This window comes from Lampetra fluviatilis, chromosome 20 (assembly GCF_964198595.1).
Source record: "Lampetra fluviatilis chromosome 20, kcLamFluv1.1, whole genome shotgun sequence".
NCBI classification, from domain to species: Eukaryota; Metazoa; Chordata; class Hyperoartia; order Petromyzontiformes; family Petromyzontidae; genus Lampetra; species Lampetra fluviatilis.
The window spans coordinates 8,173,414-8,192,494 of record NC_136294.1 but is presented as its reverse complement, the minus strand read 5'-3'; the positions used below and the strand labels follow the sequence as shown (position 1 = coordinate 8,192,494).

General features: G+C 42.4%; 1 protein-coding gene across 4 annotated transcripts in view; it reads left to right on the top strand.

Annotated features, from left to right (window-relative positions):
- The first annotated feature begins 481 nt into the window (after window positions 1-481).
- The window catches only part of SH3GLB1 (SH3 domain containing GRB2 like, endophilin B1), a 53,311-nt gene continuing 34,711 nt past the window's right edge, over window positions 482-19,081 (top strand). For all 4 annotated transcript variants that reach the window (XM_078865553.1, XM_078865552.1, XM_078865551.1 and 1 more), the window contains exons 1-4: window positions 482-733; window positions 8,881-9,022; window positions 14,784-14,912; window positions 18,272-18,405. In XM_078865553.1, the coding sequence (XP_078721679.1) occupies window positions 671-733; window positions 8,881-9,022; window positions 14,784-14,912; window positions 18,272-18,405 (468 nt within the window). In that variant the 5' untranslated portion in view covers window positions 482-670. The remainder of the gene's footprint in view (window positions 734-8,880; window positions 9,023-14,783; window positions 14,913-18,271; window positions 18,406-19,081) is intronic.

Below are 19,081 nucleotides of genomic sequence, written 5' to 3'. Positions count from 1 at the left end.
GAGCATTAATAAAAAAAAAACTCTTGATAACTTAAGCTTTCTTAAAGCACCCGCTCTCTCGTGGCATTTATATGTCAAAATGTTTTATAAATAACTGGACATCTGTAGGAAAAAAAGCGCTTTGCAGCTCACCGTATTAACCCCACTCTATGGAGATAAATATTCGGGGATCTGAAAATAACATGCCCCCGACCATCACCACCCACCCCAGCAAGGCCAGGGGACACACAACGCATTTTCTTGGTTCTTTCGGTAAAGTCACGTAGAAGGGAAATAATAAAATAATAAAAATTCAACATAATACAATTATAATTTCCCTTCTACGTGACTTTACCGAAAGAACCAAGAAGATGAATCACTGCAGTCACGAAAGCTTTAAATCGAAATTTAAACACAACGCATTGTTTGAAAACAGAGGCTGTGGGCGGCACAACAGCTGGGGGGGCGGGGGGGGGAAGGCTTCTGTCTGCCCACCCCGGATGTCCTGTGCGTGTTGAGGGGAGGGGGAAGGCCTCGCGTCCATTGGACTCGGAAATACTTCAAGGCGGTTAAAAAGAAAAAAAACATCACACATACACCGGCACCGCGTTTACATTTTGAACTGCTATCGCCTGCGTCGGTGGGATCTTACATGCACGTCTGCGGCGCTTAACCCGTGAGCCACCTCGCCATGGACTTCAACATGAAGAAGTTAGCGTCTGACGCTGGCACGTTCTTCACCCGCGCCGTTCAGGTGATGACCGCCGCGTCTCCCCCCCCCTCCCCCCCTGCATTGCCCCGATATTATGGGACGCTTTTAGGAAAACCGTAAGGCCCCGAAGGCATCCAGGCCTCACCACAGAAACGTCGCGGAAACCTGAATATGTTTGACGTGCGCGTGTCCGAGTGGCGTTTTAAAGTGAATGTTGGGAATAAAGACGATTTTGCGCGGTGTTGAACTTGTGGTTTTAAGTCGCTGCTGCTGATGTGGCGTTTGGTGACATGCAATCGGGGCGCTGTATTTGCTAGATCGCATAAGCGGGAGGGCTGTGTTTTGCTTGATGTGATTGGTGCGATTTTGGCACGCGCGCGCTGTGGCCAATCGCAGGCGAGTAAATTGATCGATGCGCGTATGTGACGTGGGAAATTAAATGTAGGTAAAGGTGTAATTTTTAGGACATCGATTGTGTGTGGCTTTTGAAGTTAAATGTCCAAACTTTTAATCTGACGTTTGTCTTGAGCTTTGGAAGGAAACCCATGACGAATTTAACAGCCACATGATCAGAGTAGACAGCCACAACGAATTGCAAGATAAAAGTCACCAGCGTGAATTTGTGTAATTTTTACCAACATTTTGAGAATGTATATAATAAGGATGTGATCTGAATTTATGTTCATTTTTATTTCTTCAAAATTAGTTGGAATGGAAACGCAGTATTGTAATTTGTTTACTTTGTCGATTTAAATGTTATGAAATGCAAATCAACAAATAACCCCACCTCTAACCAAAAAATCTCACTGAAATTGTATTTTAAAATGGGATAAAATATAACCTTATGCAAACCAGCTGACCACTGTACATTCCTTACATTTTTAATGTGGTTTTGTCCAATGTATTTAATTCAAGTAGATTTTGGATATTTCCTGTTAAAGAGTGTTATGTGCACTGTATATGTAATAAATTATATATATATAGATAATGAAACACATTAATTTAAAAGATGGCATCTAGTCGTGTTTAAATGGTGGGCCTATGAGAATCTGCGTAAGTGGTTTTGTAATTAGACGCATTAACATTTGATTCTTACTAATATACATTTGACTGTATATCAACAACATTCAGTTCCCCTGAAAATTATATGCAATTAATTAATGTATCAATATGCAAGTCATATGAGTAGAGTTATTTGGTAATTTTCACAACTGGAGCACAGTATTCTGGAATGCATATTGATTCATAGCACTGCTCCATCATCCATGATCTATCTATCCATCCAATGCCCCCCCTCCCCCCCAAAGTCATCACCATCTCTCATAGTCTTGCAATGAAACAATTCATCTAGTTCCTTCATATAAGCTGATTTCATCACTCCATCTCTCGAGTTATCTTGAACGTGTTCCCTTCCTTGGCCATCGTTATTCTCAACCACTAGCGACATATCCTGCCCAAGCCCACTTTTCCTAACAGTCAGCATAATATATCTTACTTGCTTTTGTTCTCTAATCCAAGTGTGTCTCTTGTCAGTGTAATTCCACGCATGGCCCTATACTTGCTTATTTGTGCAATTTTTTGTTGTAAATTGTATTTGATTGTCTATAAATAATATACCCTGATTATATATATACCTAAGACAGTTATTGTGGGCAGAAATAAAGAGGCGCACAAAAGGATATTGTAGTGCTTTCGGAAATGTGTGATTAATAACACTGTAACAAAACAAAAAATGTGGTTCCTGGGTAGTAAGTGTTATTTCCTAATATGCCTCAAAAGTACAGAAAATGGCTATTATTCCCCACAAACTTTGCTTTTGTGACGAGGACACAAAAGCAAAGTTAATAATCCACTCCATTAATAACACTCTGTAACACTTTTTTTTTGTTCCTGGGTAGTACGTGTTATTTCCAAATTGCTTATGCCTCAAAAGTATAGAAAATGGCTATTATTCCCGACAAACTTTGCTTTTGTGACCAGGACAGTGATATTTTGAAAGTTACCTATTTTCAATGAGAAAACGTGTGCATTTATGTCTTTAATTCACATAAAGTCCTGGACACAAAAGCAAAGTTTGTGGGGAATAATAGCCATTTTCTATACTTTTTAGGTATAGGCAATAAAAAAATAACACTTAGTACCCAGGAACGAAAATTGTGTTACATAGTGTAATATAAAGCAACGTGCATAAAGAAGCATTGTCCCATCAGGATTTATTTACGGCTGCAGTGCAGTAAATATTTCAGTAACCTAAGTATTTATTACTGCCTGTTTTGTGTGGCAAAGGATAGTGAAAACTTCGTAGTCTGCCCAGTGAAGGCATATAAATGATATTTCGGTTTGTGAAACTTCACAAACGTGTTCTTACATTTACCCACATTTACTCGACTTAACACCTTGTAGCATATGTAATGTACACATTCATGCGTGTATGTGATGGATGGTAGTCAACATTGCGCATTCATAAATTCACGTTTAGCAATACATTTTGTTTATATATTGCATATACATGCCAGCTTGAAATATAATTTCTTTATCACTGCTATTTGTGTTTAGTTTGTTGTCGTTCCCCCAAACCTCCGCCTTGCACGGCTAGTTATGGACTGTGCGAAAGAAGTTCAACAAACATACATACTATATGTAGCTACTGTGCTCTGTGTGGAAAATACACACAAGGGATCCTCTCTGAGCCCGCAGGGAAACTCTACACCCCTTGGTTAGCATGGTATTATTGTGTCTGTTTAGCCCATGGCACACATTTCTGCCCTTTTGCCTTCGGTGCCAATTTCATGGAGGTGAATTCTACTTCCATTATGCTTGTATTGACATTGGTTTTCAAGCAATCCTATTATTTGTAAAGCCTCTGTTTTTTATTTTCCAATTTTTGACAAATACATTAACTGAACACACTATTCCATATTTACAAGATCAGAATATAGTGCACCTTTGCATAACCCATATCCCAGTTTTCAAATTACAATTATTGTAAAAATTTATTTTTGTATCGCTACATGAATGTGGTTCATAACTCTGTTACTTTAATAAATGTGTCGATATTCACGTACAGTATACATATATTCCACAAATTATCCAGTGTTGTTGACATGCTGTGTGGTGCATAGTAAACACACAAGAATGGAAATTGATTATTTCATAGCCATTTGGAATGAAATTGGCAGATAGTGGTGTGCAGGTTTGTCACTTATAAGCATCCAAAACTGGGGCTTTGCATTCTTTGCTTATAAGTGTATGAATAAAACCACATTGTGAAAGTGTGAACGTTGAAGTCATTGTTGCAATAATATGGTTTGATCTTGACTTAAAGCTTTCGTGACTGCAGGAATTCATATTCTTTGGGTCTTTCGGTAAAGCCACGTAGATGGAAAAAATAATCAAAATAATAACTATATCACGACGTTTCGATCGCAACACAAGCAATCATCTTCAGGTGAAAAAAATAACCCGTAAAAACAAAGTTTTTCACTATAAATCCTTTATATGCGTGTTCAGTGGGCCACAACCCAGCCCACATTGGTCTTTGAAACGGGCGGCTAGAGTCCTCTCGTCCTCTGGCTTGAGATGGCTGCCACTTATGGGTCAGATGAATGGCTGCCACCATTAAGCAATTGGTAATTAAATATAATTTATTTTTTCCTAAAAAGTGGAGGACGCGGGGATCGATCCCGCGACCTTTGGCATGGGAAGCGAGGGCGCTACCAACTGCGCTACTCCGCCACGGCCTGTGGAGGGGTTACGCTCTGGGCTCTTACACTGTGCGTTCTATTTGAATATATGTAAAATAAAAAAATTTTGCCTAAAAAGTGTAAAATGTTGGGAATTTTTTTTTCACGAACATTAATTGTCTCGCACAACGAGTCTGTGTGGAAAATGTCAGCTCGATTGGATCACGGGAAGTGGGTTAAAAAACGACCAAAAGATTTGCACGGTCGTAAGCAAGCAAGCAAGCACGCAAGCAAGCACGCAAGCAAGTAAGCGAACTTAATATAAAGGATTTAAAAAGAGGGGGAAACCTGCCGAGGCAGGCTGTTTATAAAGGTTTAGCAGTAGACCATGCTTTCCCACCTGATGACGGACGCTTATGTTGTGCCCGAAACGTCGTGATTTATTTTATTTTATACCTACATGACTTTACCGAAAGAACCAAAGAATATGGATTCCTGCAGTCACGAAAGCTTCAAATCAAGATTGTTTACAAATGGTTTAGAGATGGGCAGGGCAGCTAATGCAAATGTTGGGGAGGTACTACAGAGCTGTGGGGGGTGGCCATTGTATCGTGAGAGATTAGCATGTCAATGTAAGAAATTTGAAGCTCGGCGAGAGCTCGAACAGCGCAATGGCCACATGGAGGTGGAAAAGAATGTCAAGCCGCCATTTACTAACACAGCTAACGGTGGCGGTGTTAGTGGAGTTGGCTATGGGGGGTGGCCATTGTATTTCCGACCATCACCACCTAGCCAGTGAACTGGAGCATGTACACCAATCCCTCAAGAGGAATGGATATTCGGACGACGCAATCCATAAAACTATCAACCCAGCCCTGGGGAGAGAACCATCTGAGGACCAAATCAAAACCATCACCTTGCCATACATAGCAGGGGTCACCAAAAAGATTTCCAAAATCATGAGCAAACACAAGATCCAGGTACGATTCAACACAGTACATAAAAATCGTGATTTGATCCCTTCTGTGAAGGGTGCGATCCCCGACATGCAATACCCCGGTGTCTACAAACTAAGCTGTGTCCGCGGCAGCAGTTACATTGGGGAAACTAAGCGACGTCTCGGACCGGGTCCGTGAACATAAGGCAGATCTGAAACACGGTAGGACCAATACCTCAGCCGTGGCTGATCATTATTTTAACGCTGTGGGCACACGCGAAATTGATTTTGCCAAGACAAAGGTACTCTACAAACCCACTGGCTATCAACAAAGATTCGTTCATGAAACCATCCAGATATTTCAACACAGACACAATTTCAACTGAGAAGATGGGTACAAATTGAACAATCATTGGAAGGACGTTATTAACCAGTTTAGGTCATAACTGGCTGTGATGTTCCTATCCTACCTAGCAGTTATTTTCGACTCTCTGAGTTACATTCACTAACACAGCCACCTTTAGCTTTGTTAGTAAATGGCGGCTTGCCATTCTTTTCCACCTCCATGTGGCCATTGCGCTGTTCGAGCTCTCGCAGAGCTTTAAATTTCTTACATTGACATGCTAATCTCTCACGATACAATGGCCACCCCCCACAGCTCCATAGTACCTCCCCCGCATTGGCATTAGCTGCCCCGCCGATCTCTAAACCATTTATAAACAGCTCTTTGATTGGTGTAGACCTGCTGCAGGTTACGGAGACCTCTCCTACATTAACATTAGCTGCCCCGCCCATCTCTAAACCTTTATAAACAGCCTGTCTCTGCAGATTTCCCCCTCTTTTTTCACCTGAAGACGATTGCTTGTTTTGCGATTGAAACGTCGTGATATTGTTATTATTTTGATTATTTTTCTATCTGCGTGGCTTTCGGAAGACCCAAACAATATTAATATGGTTTGATTTTCATAAGTGCAAACGTCGTGAGAATGATTTTATTATGTTTGATTTTTATTATTTTATTATTTCCCTTCTACGTGACTTTACCGAAAGAACCAAGAAGATGAATCCCTGCAGTCACAAAAGCTTTAAATCGAAATTTAAGTGCATATTTGTTTAATAACCATTACCAAGGTTACCCGTTTTATTGCTTTTACTTTGCAGTTAAAATTTGTGAGATAGTTTGTGTAGTGAAAATTTGTGCATATCGCTCACAAATTTCTATGAGCATAGTGGCTGAGGAACATATTTGCTCATTGTAGCACTGAATGGGGCCCTGAAGGGGGCTTTCATCGTAGGCTGGCGACACTCATAATGATTCACCTTGCGATGTTTTTAATAACTATATAATGAACTGTGTGCGCATAAAAAAAATAACTGCTGGCTGTTGATGGTAAAATATTGATTATGAAATGGGGTGTTAATATTTCAGAGCCTGCCTCTCAGCCCATATTACATCACTTGGCGTTAAAAGCAATGTTATGAGATAGCTGGGTGGACTGGGTGTAATGCACCGTGTCGGAGCGCTGAGAAAACACCTCTTCGGAGAACATGCACTCAGGCTCCCAGTTGTGCTCAGCGAAAATTGAATGCATCTCAGTGCAGATGCACAGCATGTTTAATAGACCTGAGCTCCAAGCCCATTCACAGTTGACTGCACCAAAGGAACGAATGCTACTGTGAGTAATATCCCAAGCAATGTGTTTCATATATAGCAGTATCTGCAGGCATCAACTATTTCATCATATTCCTTCTTTAACCCGCTGCTGGATACATGTTATAGTAATGATAATAGCTTTTTACCCAGGTTGGTTGGCCTGTACATGTTCTGTTATTCTGTTCCCAATGTATGTACTTATGCCTTGGGCAATTACTGTATAGAAAGTGGGCCAGGGCCAAAATTCTGAAATAAAATAGGTGGGCGAGGGCAGGTTGGGGTCCTTATGGAAAACTGAACTTAATCATGAAAATCAACATACCAATATGCCGAAATAACTTTTTTGAAATCAGTGTTTATTACCTGCTATGATACGTGGATTGGAAACATTGATAATTAAGTGCAAGCTGAAAAGTGTGTAATAAAGGATTGAAAATTGCCCGCTTGGAATTATACTGAGAGACAGAAAATGGATCTGAGAGCGAATGAAAATTACGCATAATTGACTTCAGAAAAATTAAGTAGGCTAGTTGAGGACATGTCACTGGAAGGGAATGATAGCTGGTGGTCAAGACTGACAATGGACTGGCAGCCAAAGAAGGGAACATGCCCGAGAGGATAACCACCACCTGAATCGAAGAATGAGATAAGCTCATGTGCCGGAGCAAGATGGGTGGTTGCATTGCAAGAGTGAGGATTGGAATGGCTTGGAGAAGCCTTCATACAGCAGTGGATAGATCATGGCTGATGATTTGACTTTCGCCAGGAAGGACTCAACCCATTTGCAAAACTATTTTGGAAGTGTCTTGATCAGGCTGTTTTTTTCAGTAAATATTTATGTTTGTGGGAACCTTGATCACAAAAAATTGCATAGCCTACGTCAGCAATTTACATGCCGTAGTGTCACGTACTGGCACCTTGCTGCCATGGCAGATGAATGTTTCACACACAATGAACTCTGCATGATCCATTAACCCTACTTCCAAAGAATTTGATCACAGGCGTGCACTACCATGCATGCATAACTATAGGGATGTGCTGTCATCCTGTATCCTTCAGTTCTGTACAGCTGCCATGGAGTTTATTTTATCCTGTGCCTCTATTTCCCTGCTCTGTACTCATTTTGTTTGTTCCTTATATATGCCATTAAGGGTGTCCTAACCATCGCAACAGATACAGACGTATTGACTTTATTTTAGCAGGTAAAGCTCCCGGAGACAACAAGTGTATTTTGCAAAGTTGAGAGATAAGAATATGCACTTTAGACACCAAAACAGAGATTTGTGATCTGCAATCGAAGTTGATTTTCACTTCAGCTGTAGATAGATGCAAAAACAACAAGTCATGCCATACTGAGTACAGTCTGTTCTCCTATAACGCGTGTTTTTATAACACAGATTGGATATAACACGATGAATGTATTAGGGAAGCATTTTTTATAACCCGGATGCGAATTAAAATATAAGGCGTGAACAGAACTATGTCGGGTGAGTAGGAATAAGCGGTTGTACGGCTGCCTCTGTGTAGCATTGCACAAGGCGGGATGCTGCTGAATGTTTCTAGATGCTACCCACGCACCTCAGTCTTTGTTCAGCCTGCATACGGAACTCACTTATTATCGCAGATCCTACCCTGTATTATATAAAATTTATTTAACGCGATTTTTCAATAATGTGGTGTTCTTTAGGAACGCAATTACCACGTTATAGGAGAACAGTCTGTTTAAGGCTGCAAATTTGGCCTCAACATTGCAGTGCATTGGGGTATCTCCACGCACACTGGCATATGATGACACGTTAAATCAAACAAGTGCATTAAAACATGCCACCACCACATATTGACTTCACCGTATACGCGCGGCCACAATAGTGAAGGCGATTAAACGGTTTCACCCGTGTGGTTTCGCTGCCATTAGTTTACAGAGGAGAAGCTCGGTGGGGCGGAGCGCACCGAGCTCGACGCGCACTTTGAGAACCTGATGACGCGAGCGGACAGCACCAAGAACTGGACGGAGAAGATCATGCGGCAGACGGAGGTGGTGCTGCAGCCCAACCCAAGTAAGGGGCTCGCGGTGTCCATGCATGTTGGCTATTAATGATCCTCTGCTTCGCCATGGATGTTTTCTGTGGTGTAATATGGTTAGCAGCACGCTGGACCTGCAAACCAGAGGTCACCAGTTCGATTATATATCTTGGCTCGGCAGTTGAAACAATGGAACAAGTGTCTTAAATCGCCCACCTCTGTCCACCCAGCAGTATAAATGAATACAGGACATATTCTTTGGGTCTTTCGGTATAGTCACGTAGATAAGTTCAAAGAAAATAAGAAAAAACTATGATGTTTCGATCGCAACGCAAGTGGTCGTCATCAGGAAAAGGGGGGTTAGCTTCTAAAGGCAAACTGTTTATAAAGGTTTGAAATGGGCGTTGCCCAAATGTCAGCAGCCAATGTTAATGTAAGTGGTGCGCAGCGACTGCGGCGGTGGTGGGTTTTCCACCAATCAAAGGGCTGCCTGGCAAAAATTAGCATGTCAATGTAAGATCGCCGAGCGCCTGGGTTTTGCATGTCGGGGATCACATCCTTCACAGATGGGATCAGATTACGAATTTTATGCACTGTGTTAAATCGAACCTGGATCTTGTGTTTGCTCATGATTTTGGAAAATGTTTTTGGTAACCCCTGCTATATATGGCAAGGTGATGGTTTTGATTGGGTCCTCAGATGGTTCTTTCCCAACGGTTGGGTTGATAGCTTTATGGAGTGTGTAGTCTGAATATCCATTCATCTTGAGAGCTTGGTGTACGTGTTCCAGTTCACTGGCTAAGTGATGATGGTCGGAAATACATTGGGCTCTATGGCGTAGGGTTTTGATGAGGGAATTCTTCTGGGAAGGATGGTGGTGGAAGTCAGGTTTTAGATATGTATCCATTTGGGTGGCTTTCCTGTAGACAGAGTGTACCATTGAGCCATCTGGTCTCTTTTCGATTAAAACATCCAAGAATGGTAGCTTGCTATCCTTTTCCACCTCCATGGTGAATTTGATGGCTGGGTGTATGGAATTGATGTGGTTGAGGAATTAGTTCAGAGCTGGTCGGCCATGTGGCCAAATGACAAACGTGTCATCTACGTATCTCTTCCACAAGAACAGACGTAGAGTGGATGCCTGGATGGCATCTGTCTCAAATTTTTCCATTAAAACATTGGCTACAACTGGAGATAAGGGAAAACCCATTGGGGTACCTTCAACTTGTTTGTAGAATGTTCCATTCCAGGTGAAATAAGTGTCGGTGAGGCAGTGTCTCACCAGGGCTGGTACATCAGCATTCAGTCCTTGTTGGACCAAATCTTCAATTATTGCAATGGTGTCAGGCACAGGAACTTTGGTAAACAAAGAGACTACATCGAAACTAACGAGCAAATCACCTGGAGATAGTGAGATGTCCTTAATTAACGATGCCAAGTGAGCTGAGTTACGTACAGCTGAGGTGGTCTTACCAGTGAATGGTTGTAAGGTCTCGGACAGAAATCGGGCCAGTTTGTCGGTGGGTGAGTCAATGGTATTTTTGGTAAGCCATGAGTCAATGGTATTTTTGGTAAGCCATACAATCTGGGTGGTCTAGCAGCAGAGGGTTTTAAGGAAAACCGCTTGGTTATGAACAGTTTGCCTTTAGAAGCTAACCCCCCTTTTCCTGATGACGACCGCTTGTGTTGCGATCGAAACGTCGTCGGTTTTTGTTATTTTCTTTGAACCTATCTCCGTGACTTTACCGAAAGACCAAAAGAATATGAACTCCTGCAGTCACGAAAGCTTTAAGTCAAGAATACAGGACAGTTATTCGGATTGTCGATCGCGTGTGGGTGGAATAAAGTGTAGGTACTGACACTTCTTCCAAGAAGTCTTGCCGGCATGGAAGAGGAGACCAAATACCATCTGGAGACGTTCTCTTGGGCTCCTCGTGGTTGACCCTTCTGCCAAGAGTAGCTTGAGCAAACAATTGCGGGTCTACACTTTGACTTATTTGACTCACCATGAACAATTTATATTATGTCAGCATTGCTGTTGAAACATATGTACGGATATATTTAATTTGCTGTTTTTTCACGAGTGCAATTCTGTGAGTGCAATCCTAGGAACGTGTCGGACAGTACCAGCTGTTGGCCACTCAGGAATTGTTAATGTTGTGGAGCATAATGGTTGTGCATCTGGGTTTAGTGTTCCCAGTTGGTCAATTGGTAAGAGCGGCTGTTTATATGAGTCTTTGCAAACATGCACAGCTACAAACTAGAGCGAGTGGAAGTGTTAACTTATAATAGTGTTGTTTATTGTTTGCTGATATTTCCTCGTCGGGAAATCCCCACGTTGCCAATGAAAGAATTATCCTCATTTACTTCCTGCACTCCGTCCTCTGCTTCACGGCTAATTCCCATGCCCATTCCCTCCACACAGCACATAGCACACCACTCGCAACACAAAACCTCAATTCCTCTGCCTTAGCAACATCACTAGGACTGTATTTCCCAAAAAGTATGCCCAGAACCATGAATTGTTGTTAACAGATGTGAGCGTGGTGTTTCTTTTTATTATTCTCTCTTTGGATGGCTGTGGCTGTTAACATGATTATACCCTCCCTTTATAGATGTGATATTGTTTTGCAAGAATTTTAGTTGCACTTTGATTGGAAATAGACCTGCCCTAATTTATGACATGAACACTGTGACTCATTCTAGGTTAATGTATCTGTGTGCATTTCGGTTCATATCGGCTCAACATCAACATTTCTAGGCAGGCGTTTACCTTCACAATTCGGCTTATTGTGTATGGCCAGGTGTTTTAAACACAAAACCCACAAACCATTCCCACTGGCGAGATCTGTGGCTTGGAACACCAGAGGCCAGTCACATGACTGCCAATAAAACGGTTGCCCAAGCCATCCTAACCAGTTTAATGTAATTTTTAAATCAAAGGTAAGTAAAAGTGGACTTGGCTGATAAACTAATATGTTTGGCCAACAAGGCAACGTGCAGTGATAGCTCGCCAACTCAAATGATCCGTATATATCCGTAAACCCAACAGGGTACTCCTGTGAATGTCTAGCGAATAAAAGCCAAGGCAGCATTCGCGCTGACGGAAGGTTGGAAAGAACGAGCAGAGTGGGGCACACGCCCTTTCGTGGGTTGCGTAAATATGAGCTTGCATAGTTTGTGGTGGGTGAGGAAGCATTCCGCAATAGATTTAATCAGAGGGTTGAACAGGTCTCAAGCTTATATGATGGTGAGAGTCCAGTGTTGCAATACGTCAAAAACACGCAACAAGACTCACATGAGAATCAGTTATCGATGTTTGTGACAATTCGCTTTTTAACTTTAAAGAGTTCCTTCATGGAGACGAGACTTTAACTAGCATTCTAAAATTTGGTTGATAAAATTTTTGAAGTTTCTAAATATATGTATTTGTCTAATTTCATTTGTTTTTCTCGGTCATGTGAAACTGAAGTCTAACATTTTAAATGAACCATTTGGCGGAAAACAATTCATCATAGTTCAACTGTAATATGACGGCACCAAGAAATGTAATTCCAGATGAGCACATTTTAAAATCCTTTATATTAAGTTCACTTGCTTGCTTAGGACCGTGCAAATCTTTCGGTCGTTTTTTAACCCACTTTCCGTGATCCAATTGAGCTGACATTTTGCACACAGACTCGTTGTGCGTGACAATACATTTTCGTGAAAACAAATTTCCACAATTTTACACTGTTTAGGGGAAAAAAAATATTTAATTACCAATTGCTTAATGGTGGCAGACAATCATCTGACCCATAGGTGGCAGCCATCTCAAGCCAGAGGACGAGAGGACTCTAGCCGCCCCGATGCCACGCATATAAAGGATTTATAGTGAAAAACTTTGTTTTTACGGGTTAATTTTTAGAGTATGGGAAGCAAATGCCCCACTTGTGAGGTGCAACGATTCAGTGGGCCTTTTCCCATTTCATTATCGTCACTCACTGCTCTAAAAATTAGGTTTGTAATTTTCACATTAGAGAAATTTAGCAGCTCGTGAAATTTGACACGCCCTTTATTTTATTCGCATTCATCCTCTCCAATGGACTTGACGTTTTATTGATCGATGGCTTAATGGTTGCACTGAGCTCAGGTGTGAGTCACAGATTACTTTTTTTTTTCTTACAAGGCGCTTCAGGTCTATGCTGGAGGTGGGGCACAGCAGAGCAGAGTGTAGGGCAGGCTGTGTGGTGGATGACAAAGTGCGCTCTTCATATGGAGAGAATGGATCTGGCAGAGCCCTTATAGTCCTGCAGCTGTATGTAGATAGATCTAGCAGGTCTGCAGAGGGCTATAAATGCCACCCATTCATGAATGCCTCATGTGTGATACATCAGTGTAATATACATAGCTACTCCTTCGAGCTGTTTTGGAGCTCACTTGTCTTTGCCTGGCTGTTTGCTTGCAACAGGTCTACAAACTGTAAAGGGAGGGGGTCATCTTATATACATTCTTACTTAAAGCTGGAGGAAGCTCTCTTTTCATACTGGATTGACCGGGTTTTTGTGGAGATTGCTCACGGCAGGATATGCCCAGGACAGTTCAAAATGTGAATTGCTTGGAAGACTATCAATCATGCATTTAAGTGTATGGGTCACACCCATCTTTGAGAAGCCACAAAGGCAATAGCAGAAAATCGTGTTGTACTTTTCTTGAAAGACAGGGGTTACTGACAATGTTGCTCATAAAATAGGGTGAACCGATTTATGAAGAGATAGATTGACTAGATAGCATGTTGCAAGAATTACAAGAGACTCAAACAACACCAAGGCACTTGAATATTCTAACATGTGACATACGATTAATGCTTTATTCCTTTCTCTTGTTTGGTGTAGTGGCAGTATATGCTGTTGCTTGCCACTGACCTTCCCCTGGGTGGGATTGTGGTCTGTAGGCTTTCTCAGGCTAAATCCCATCTTTCTCTAATTCCATTGCCACCCCTTGTTGGGTATTCTCCCTGGAATTTTCTTTTCGCTTTGCTGAGCAGTGGAGCCTCTGCGATCCTTTCATTTGGCATTCTGCTGACATGCTCAGACCATTTAAAATAGTTAGGTCATCCCGAGTGCTCTGGTGATGGCTTTTTAATATTGCCAATTGTTCAACATCTGACTGAATTGTCACCTTACTTTTTCAGTACAATTTAATGGTGGCTGGCAGGCCTGGAGGTCAACACACTCACCATTGGGCCATTTTGCCTGTAGTCATTACGTTCAGCTTCTGCAAGTGCCTGCTCAATAGCACAAGGCTTTGTCAAAGTACACTGTGTCCTTTACATTGAATGTAAACAAATTGAGTGATATGATTCTCAGGAGAAATCTCAGAATTTAAAATGGCCCGCAATTTGACACTATATTTCTGCGTGTATTTTTCTAGATATAAAGTGTCCCTGTAAAAAATATTCATTTATCTCATTAGTTTGTCAATTAGTTAATTGATAAGGTTCAGCAGAAGCAGCCACTAACTGTTTGCTAAGCATAAGTGTGATAAAGTGCCACTGCATGCAGGCACAAATTGGTTGTCAAAAGCCACCATAGCTTAGGTAGACCAACCTTCAAACAATCCATTCATGAATCAATTTTCCTTACAGCGGCTCAATAAAGTACAACTATCGCTTGCGTTACTGGCCGGTTCTGTCGTTTGAGCTAGCAGCCTCCGTTTGAGGCATGTGCCTGGCGTTTGGAAGGGATGAACACAAGAGTCTGGAGTAACCGCCGTACCGGCGAGAGGTTAACTTGTGTGCGTGCGTGCGTGCGGCAGCGGCACGGGTGGAGGAGTTCGTGTACGAGAAGCTGGAGAAGAAGGGGCCTGCCCGACAACGCACGGTGGAGCTGCTGGGCCAGTACATGACCGATGCTGGCAATGACTTTGGTGCAGGAACCCCCTATGGTGAGGCCAACATACACAGCCACTTGCTCATGCATGCCTAAATAAGCTGTGTATGTAGCAGCCAGAAAGCCTAGCGGTCACTGCCGATTCCACAAAGTCCACACCTAAATTCCTACAACCGCTGATAATGGTAATACTGTAACGTCAAGTATTTCTGCAGGAAAGACTCACGAGGCCTCGAGACTTTATCTTTTTTCACAAGTCAGTAAAAAATATGATTAAATCCTTTTTTTTTGTTTTAACGCTGAATGGATATGTATGTTTTCTCACCACAATGAAACAAAACCTGTTATGCTGTCCCATTTGTAAGGTGGCAGCTTGTGTAAGCTGATTGTGACCATGGCAAAGTCAGCTTTCAGCCCAGGCACACTGCCATTGTTCACTAGGCCAGCAAAAAAAATAGGAACCAAAATAGTTATGAAATTAAACTACGAAAAGTAAAGTGTAAGGAAGCTCACATATGGACAAGAGGCATTCACACGCAAAGAAAATCCGCATATACCCTCAGTAATTTAAATTATCGTACTTTGGAACAAATATCATCACATTAAAAAGGTACTTTGGGTTTAAGCAGAGTAAATATTTGAATGTGAAATCACACGGGAATACATTGGGCTGCTTCTGTATCTGTATAGTGTTCACTGCTGAGTGTGATTGCACTCCTTCCTCTGGCATAGGGCCCAACCGACACCCCAGTGTGATGCTGTGGGGACACGTTTGCTGCATGAGGTAGCGTGTTTACGATGTTAATATGCCGTCCTGTCTCCTCGGTGGATATGAAATAGCCCGTGGCACGCATCCATAAAGAACAAAAATGTTGGTTGACCCTAGTGTCTGGGCTAACATCCCACAATAGGGCAATAAGATGTCTAATGTGGCCAAATTGCCAATACCTTTTGAGTTTCTAAAAGCAGGTCTTCGCCCTGAAGATTGTAGGCCCCCATGCATTGAGACACATCCATGACCGGTTGTAGGAATAACATTTTCAAAATGTGGCAAATAGACAAGGGAGTAGACAGGAGTGGAGTATTAAAATACAACCTACAGTACTACAGTAGAGGATGTTTTACTTGTTTGTGTGAATATAAACCTGTTATCATATGATTTTGTTTGGCAATCTGAACTGTGCTGTCACATCAAGGTACCGCAAGCTGTAGGAATTTACAAAGGGAAAGGAATGCAGATGTAGACACGAATAATTTCTATTCCTTTTTTTTTCTCAAATAACCGAGTGCAATATTTTTTTAGGGAATACGCCAGCTGTGAGACGAGGGACTTTTAATAATCCTAGCAAGCCTCCAATAAACCCATATTCACAGAATCAGAACAAGGGGCGGCAACAAGGTGAACCTTGCGTACGACTTGACTGTCAGGGTGGGAACTGGGTAAATAATACGGTGCTCAGAGACCATTTATGGACCAGTCACGCTGCCTGCGCGTGCAACATTTGCAATTTTAGGTTGTCAGCACGGCACGCATGAAACGGTAAACATCGAAGTGGGTTGAGATCTATAGTGGGCTGTAACACACTGCCAGCTCACCGCTTTTCACGTATTTCTGTAATATTGTTTTGTCCCCCATTTGGGGGATATAGTTATTACTGATATTGATGTTTTTTTTCATGGTATTTTATGAGATATTGGAACAGAGGCAGTGGCAGATTACAAGCATATCACTTTGACATGTCATTCTTGTCTAAATTTATAAATAAATAAAATGAATATAAATTGCCGTGAATCTTTTGGCATTCAATAAAACTAGATAGTTGACCTGCCGCCTAAATATTATTTCTCCCGCTTCACATGTATGTATTTTTTGCTTTTGATTTCGACTGGTGAATGTCTTGGTTTCACTTTATTCAGTGTGTGAGCAAGGCTTATGTGATGAATAAGGTTCCACCATTACCCTCCGTCCAGATAGTCTAGTTTCTAGAATACCCAAGGCTAGTACATTTACCAGCCAGCCATCCATCTCGACGAAACATAGCTTTTTATCATGGGCAGTCTATAGAACTTGCTCTGAGCAGCATTTCATCACAGGGGCCCCATCGGCCAAAACTGAGCAACGTTTTATCTTTTGAGACCCATAGGCTAACATTTCACAGCTTTTTATCACTGAAGCCCATAGGCCAGCATTGAACAGCATTTTATTATTGAAGCCCCATAGGCTCACAGTGAGCAGAATTATATCAATGCAGCCCTTTCTGGGCAGCAGTGAGTAGCATTTGTTTTTGCATTATATAAATATTGTTAGATTCAAGAACTTTGATGGGGTTTTTTGCGTCGAATACCATTTTTTTACCTAATGATTGGATTGTGAGATCTTATTTCTAAATAGAGACTGAAAATAGGTTTTTCCCCTTTTTTCTGGCAACAAATCAGTTGTGTTAAGATGTTAAAACACCAAACTAAATCCTTTTACGAGGAATCATGTCTGCATTAAACCTATTATATTTTGGTACTGGCAAAGGAGGTCCCATAAATAGAGACTGACTAACAAATACAATAAATAATGATATGCACACAATATATTCATGTGTGATGAAGCATTCACACAGGTTTGAATATTCTGTTGTAAGTCCAGCGACCTGAATTCATACAGCGGCGGATTGACAAATGGCCGTATATTAGTTCAATTAAATACAAATACATACAGCCCGTGTTTGTATTCTACACACACATACATACTTAATAATTTACATTCCTTTCTTAGTTCAGTGTTTGATGAAGGCCTGCCCAAACCATGTCAGTCGTGACTATTGTTTAACCATAATTCACCATGATTGTCAGTGCTCGTTGGTTACTGGTTGGGGGCAGACAGGACTGGTTCACTTGTCACTGATGTTAGCCATAGCCAGGAATCAAACTCAGGTCACCGGGTTGATAGTGCAACGCACGAATCACTTCGCCACTGCAAGTACAACCCGTTTGCTATTCCACTGCTAGATGATGGGGGGGAGGGGACTCTCCATGCCTTGTATACCTTGAGGGATACTTGACCCCAGTTTACCCACTGGGTCAGTGTGGAGCAGTGAAGGTGGCGGTGGGGGGGGAGTGCAGAACAACAATAGACTTTGCTGCACTGCCCTCCACTACCCACAATGCCTACTGCGCCTGTCTTGTGTCAACGGCGTTCGTCCTTCTAAGCACACCGTGCACGTTCTGCCCTGCTCGGTGTCTGAGGTATGATGGATATCCGGCACATTTCAGGTGATTTGGTCACAGGCCGTAACTATAGAGAGCGGTGTAATTCTTCGCGCCATTTGCACAAACACGCACCCAGTGCTTGGTGTTACCGATCTGCCCATTGTGTATGGCCTGGGAGTGGAAGTCCTCCGTGTGTCTCCCCTGTGCTCGCAGGCGGAGCCCTCATCAAGGTCGGCGAGTCGCAGAAGCTGTTGGGCCTGGCCGAGAAGGAGTTTGTCCAAGCGTCCACCATCAACTTCCTCACCCCTCTGCGCAACTTCCTGGAGGGTGACTACAAGGCAATGGCAGTGAGTGTCACTCATGGTTGTTGCTCGTCCCTTGAACGTTTATATTATTTAGATTATTTGGCTAATATAAATTCCCACATGATTGGCTATCTAGTTGAGCGATCATTTGTGGCCAGGTCGCTTCTGAAAAATAAGCTAATAGCTCAGTGGCCTTTACCTGATAAAATAAAATTGGTTTATTAGCGATTTGTTTACCCTTCCTATACTTTGCACTCCTATCGTGTTTTTGTATTTTTGTTGTAACGTTCTGATCGGATTCCTTCACTGGGCCATACCCATGGCTGGGGAGGCCAACCAAAGCCTCCTGGTGTGGCTCAGTATGGCTTAACCTAGACCAGAGGTCGCAAACGGGTTTTGATTCCTTACCCGTACCCGGCCGCACCAGGGTCGCAAACGGGTACCCGTACCCGTACCCGGCCGTACCCATACCCTACCCGTACCCGGCCGGGTACGGGTAGGGTACGGGTATCGGGTACCCGATTGCGACCTCTGGGATGAAGCCATGTTGCAGGCGCGGGTGGGTTGATTCTAGGAACTTGAATTGTGAGAAGAGACAAGACGTTGGGAAATTAATGACAAACGGTTACTCACCAGTGACTCACGGTCTACCCGTACCCGTACCCGGCCGCACCAGGGTCGCAAATGGGTACCCGTACCCGTACCCGGCTGGGTACGG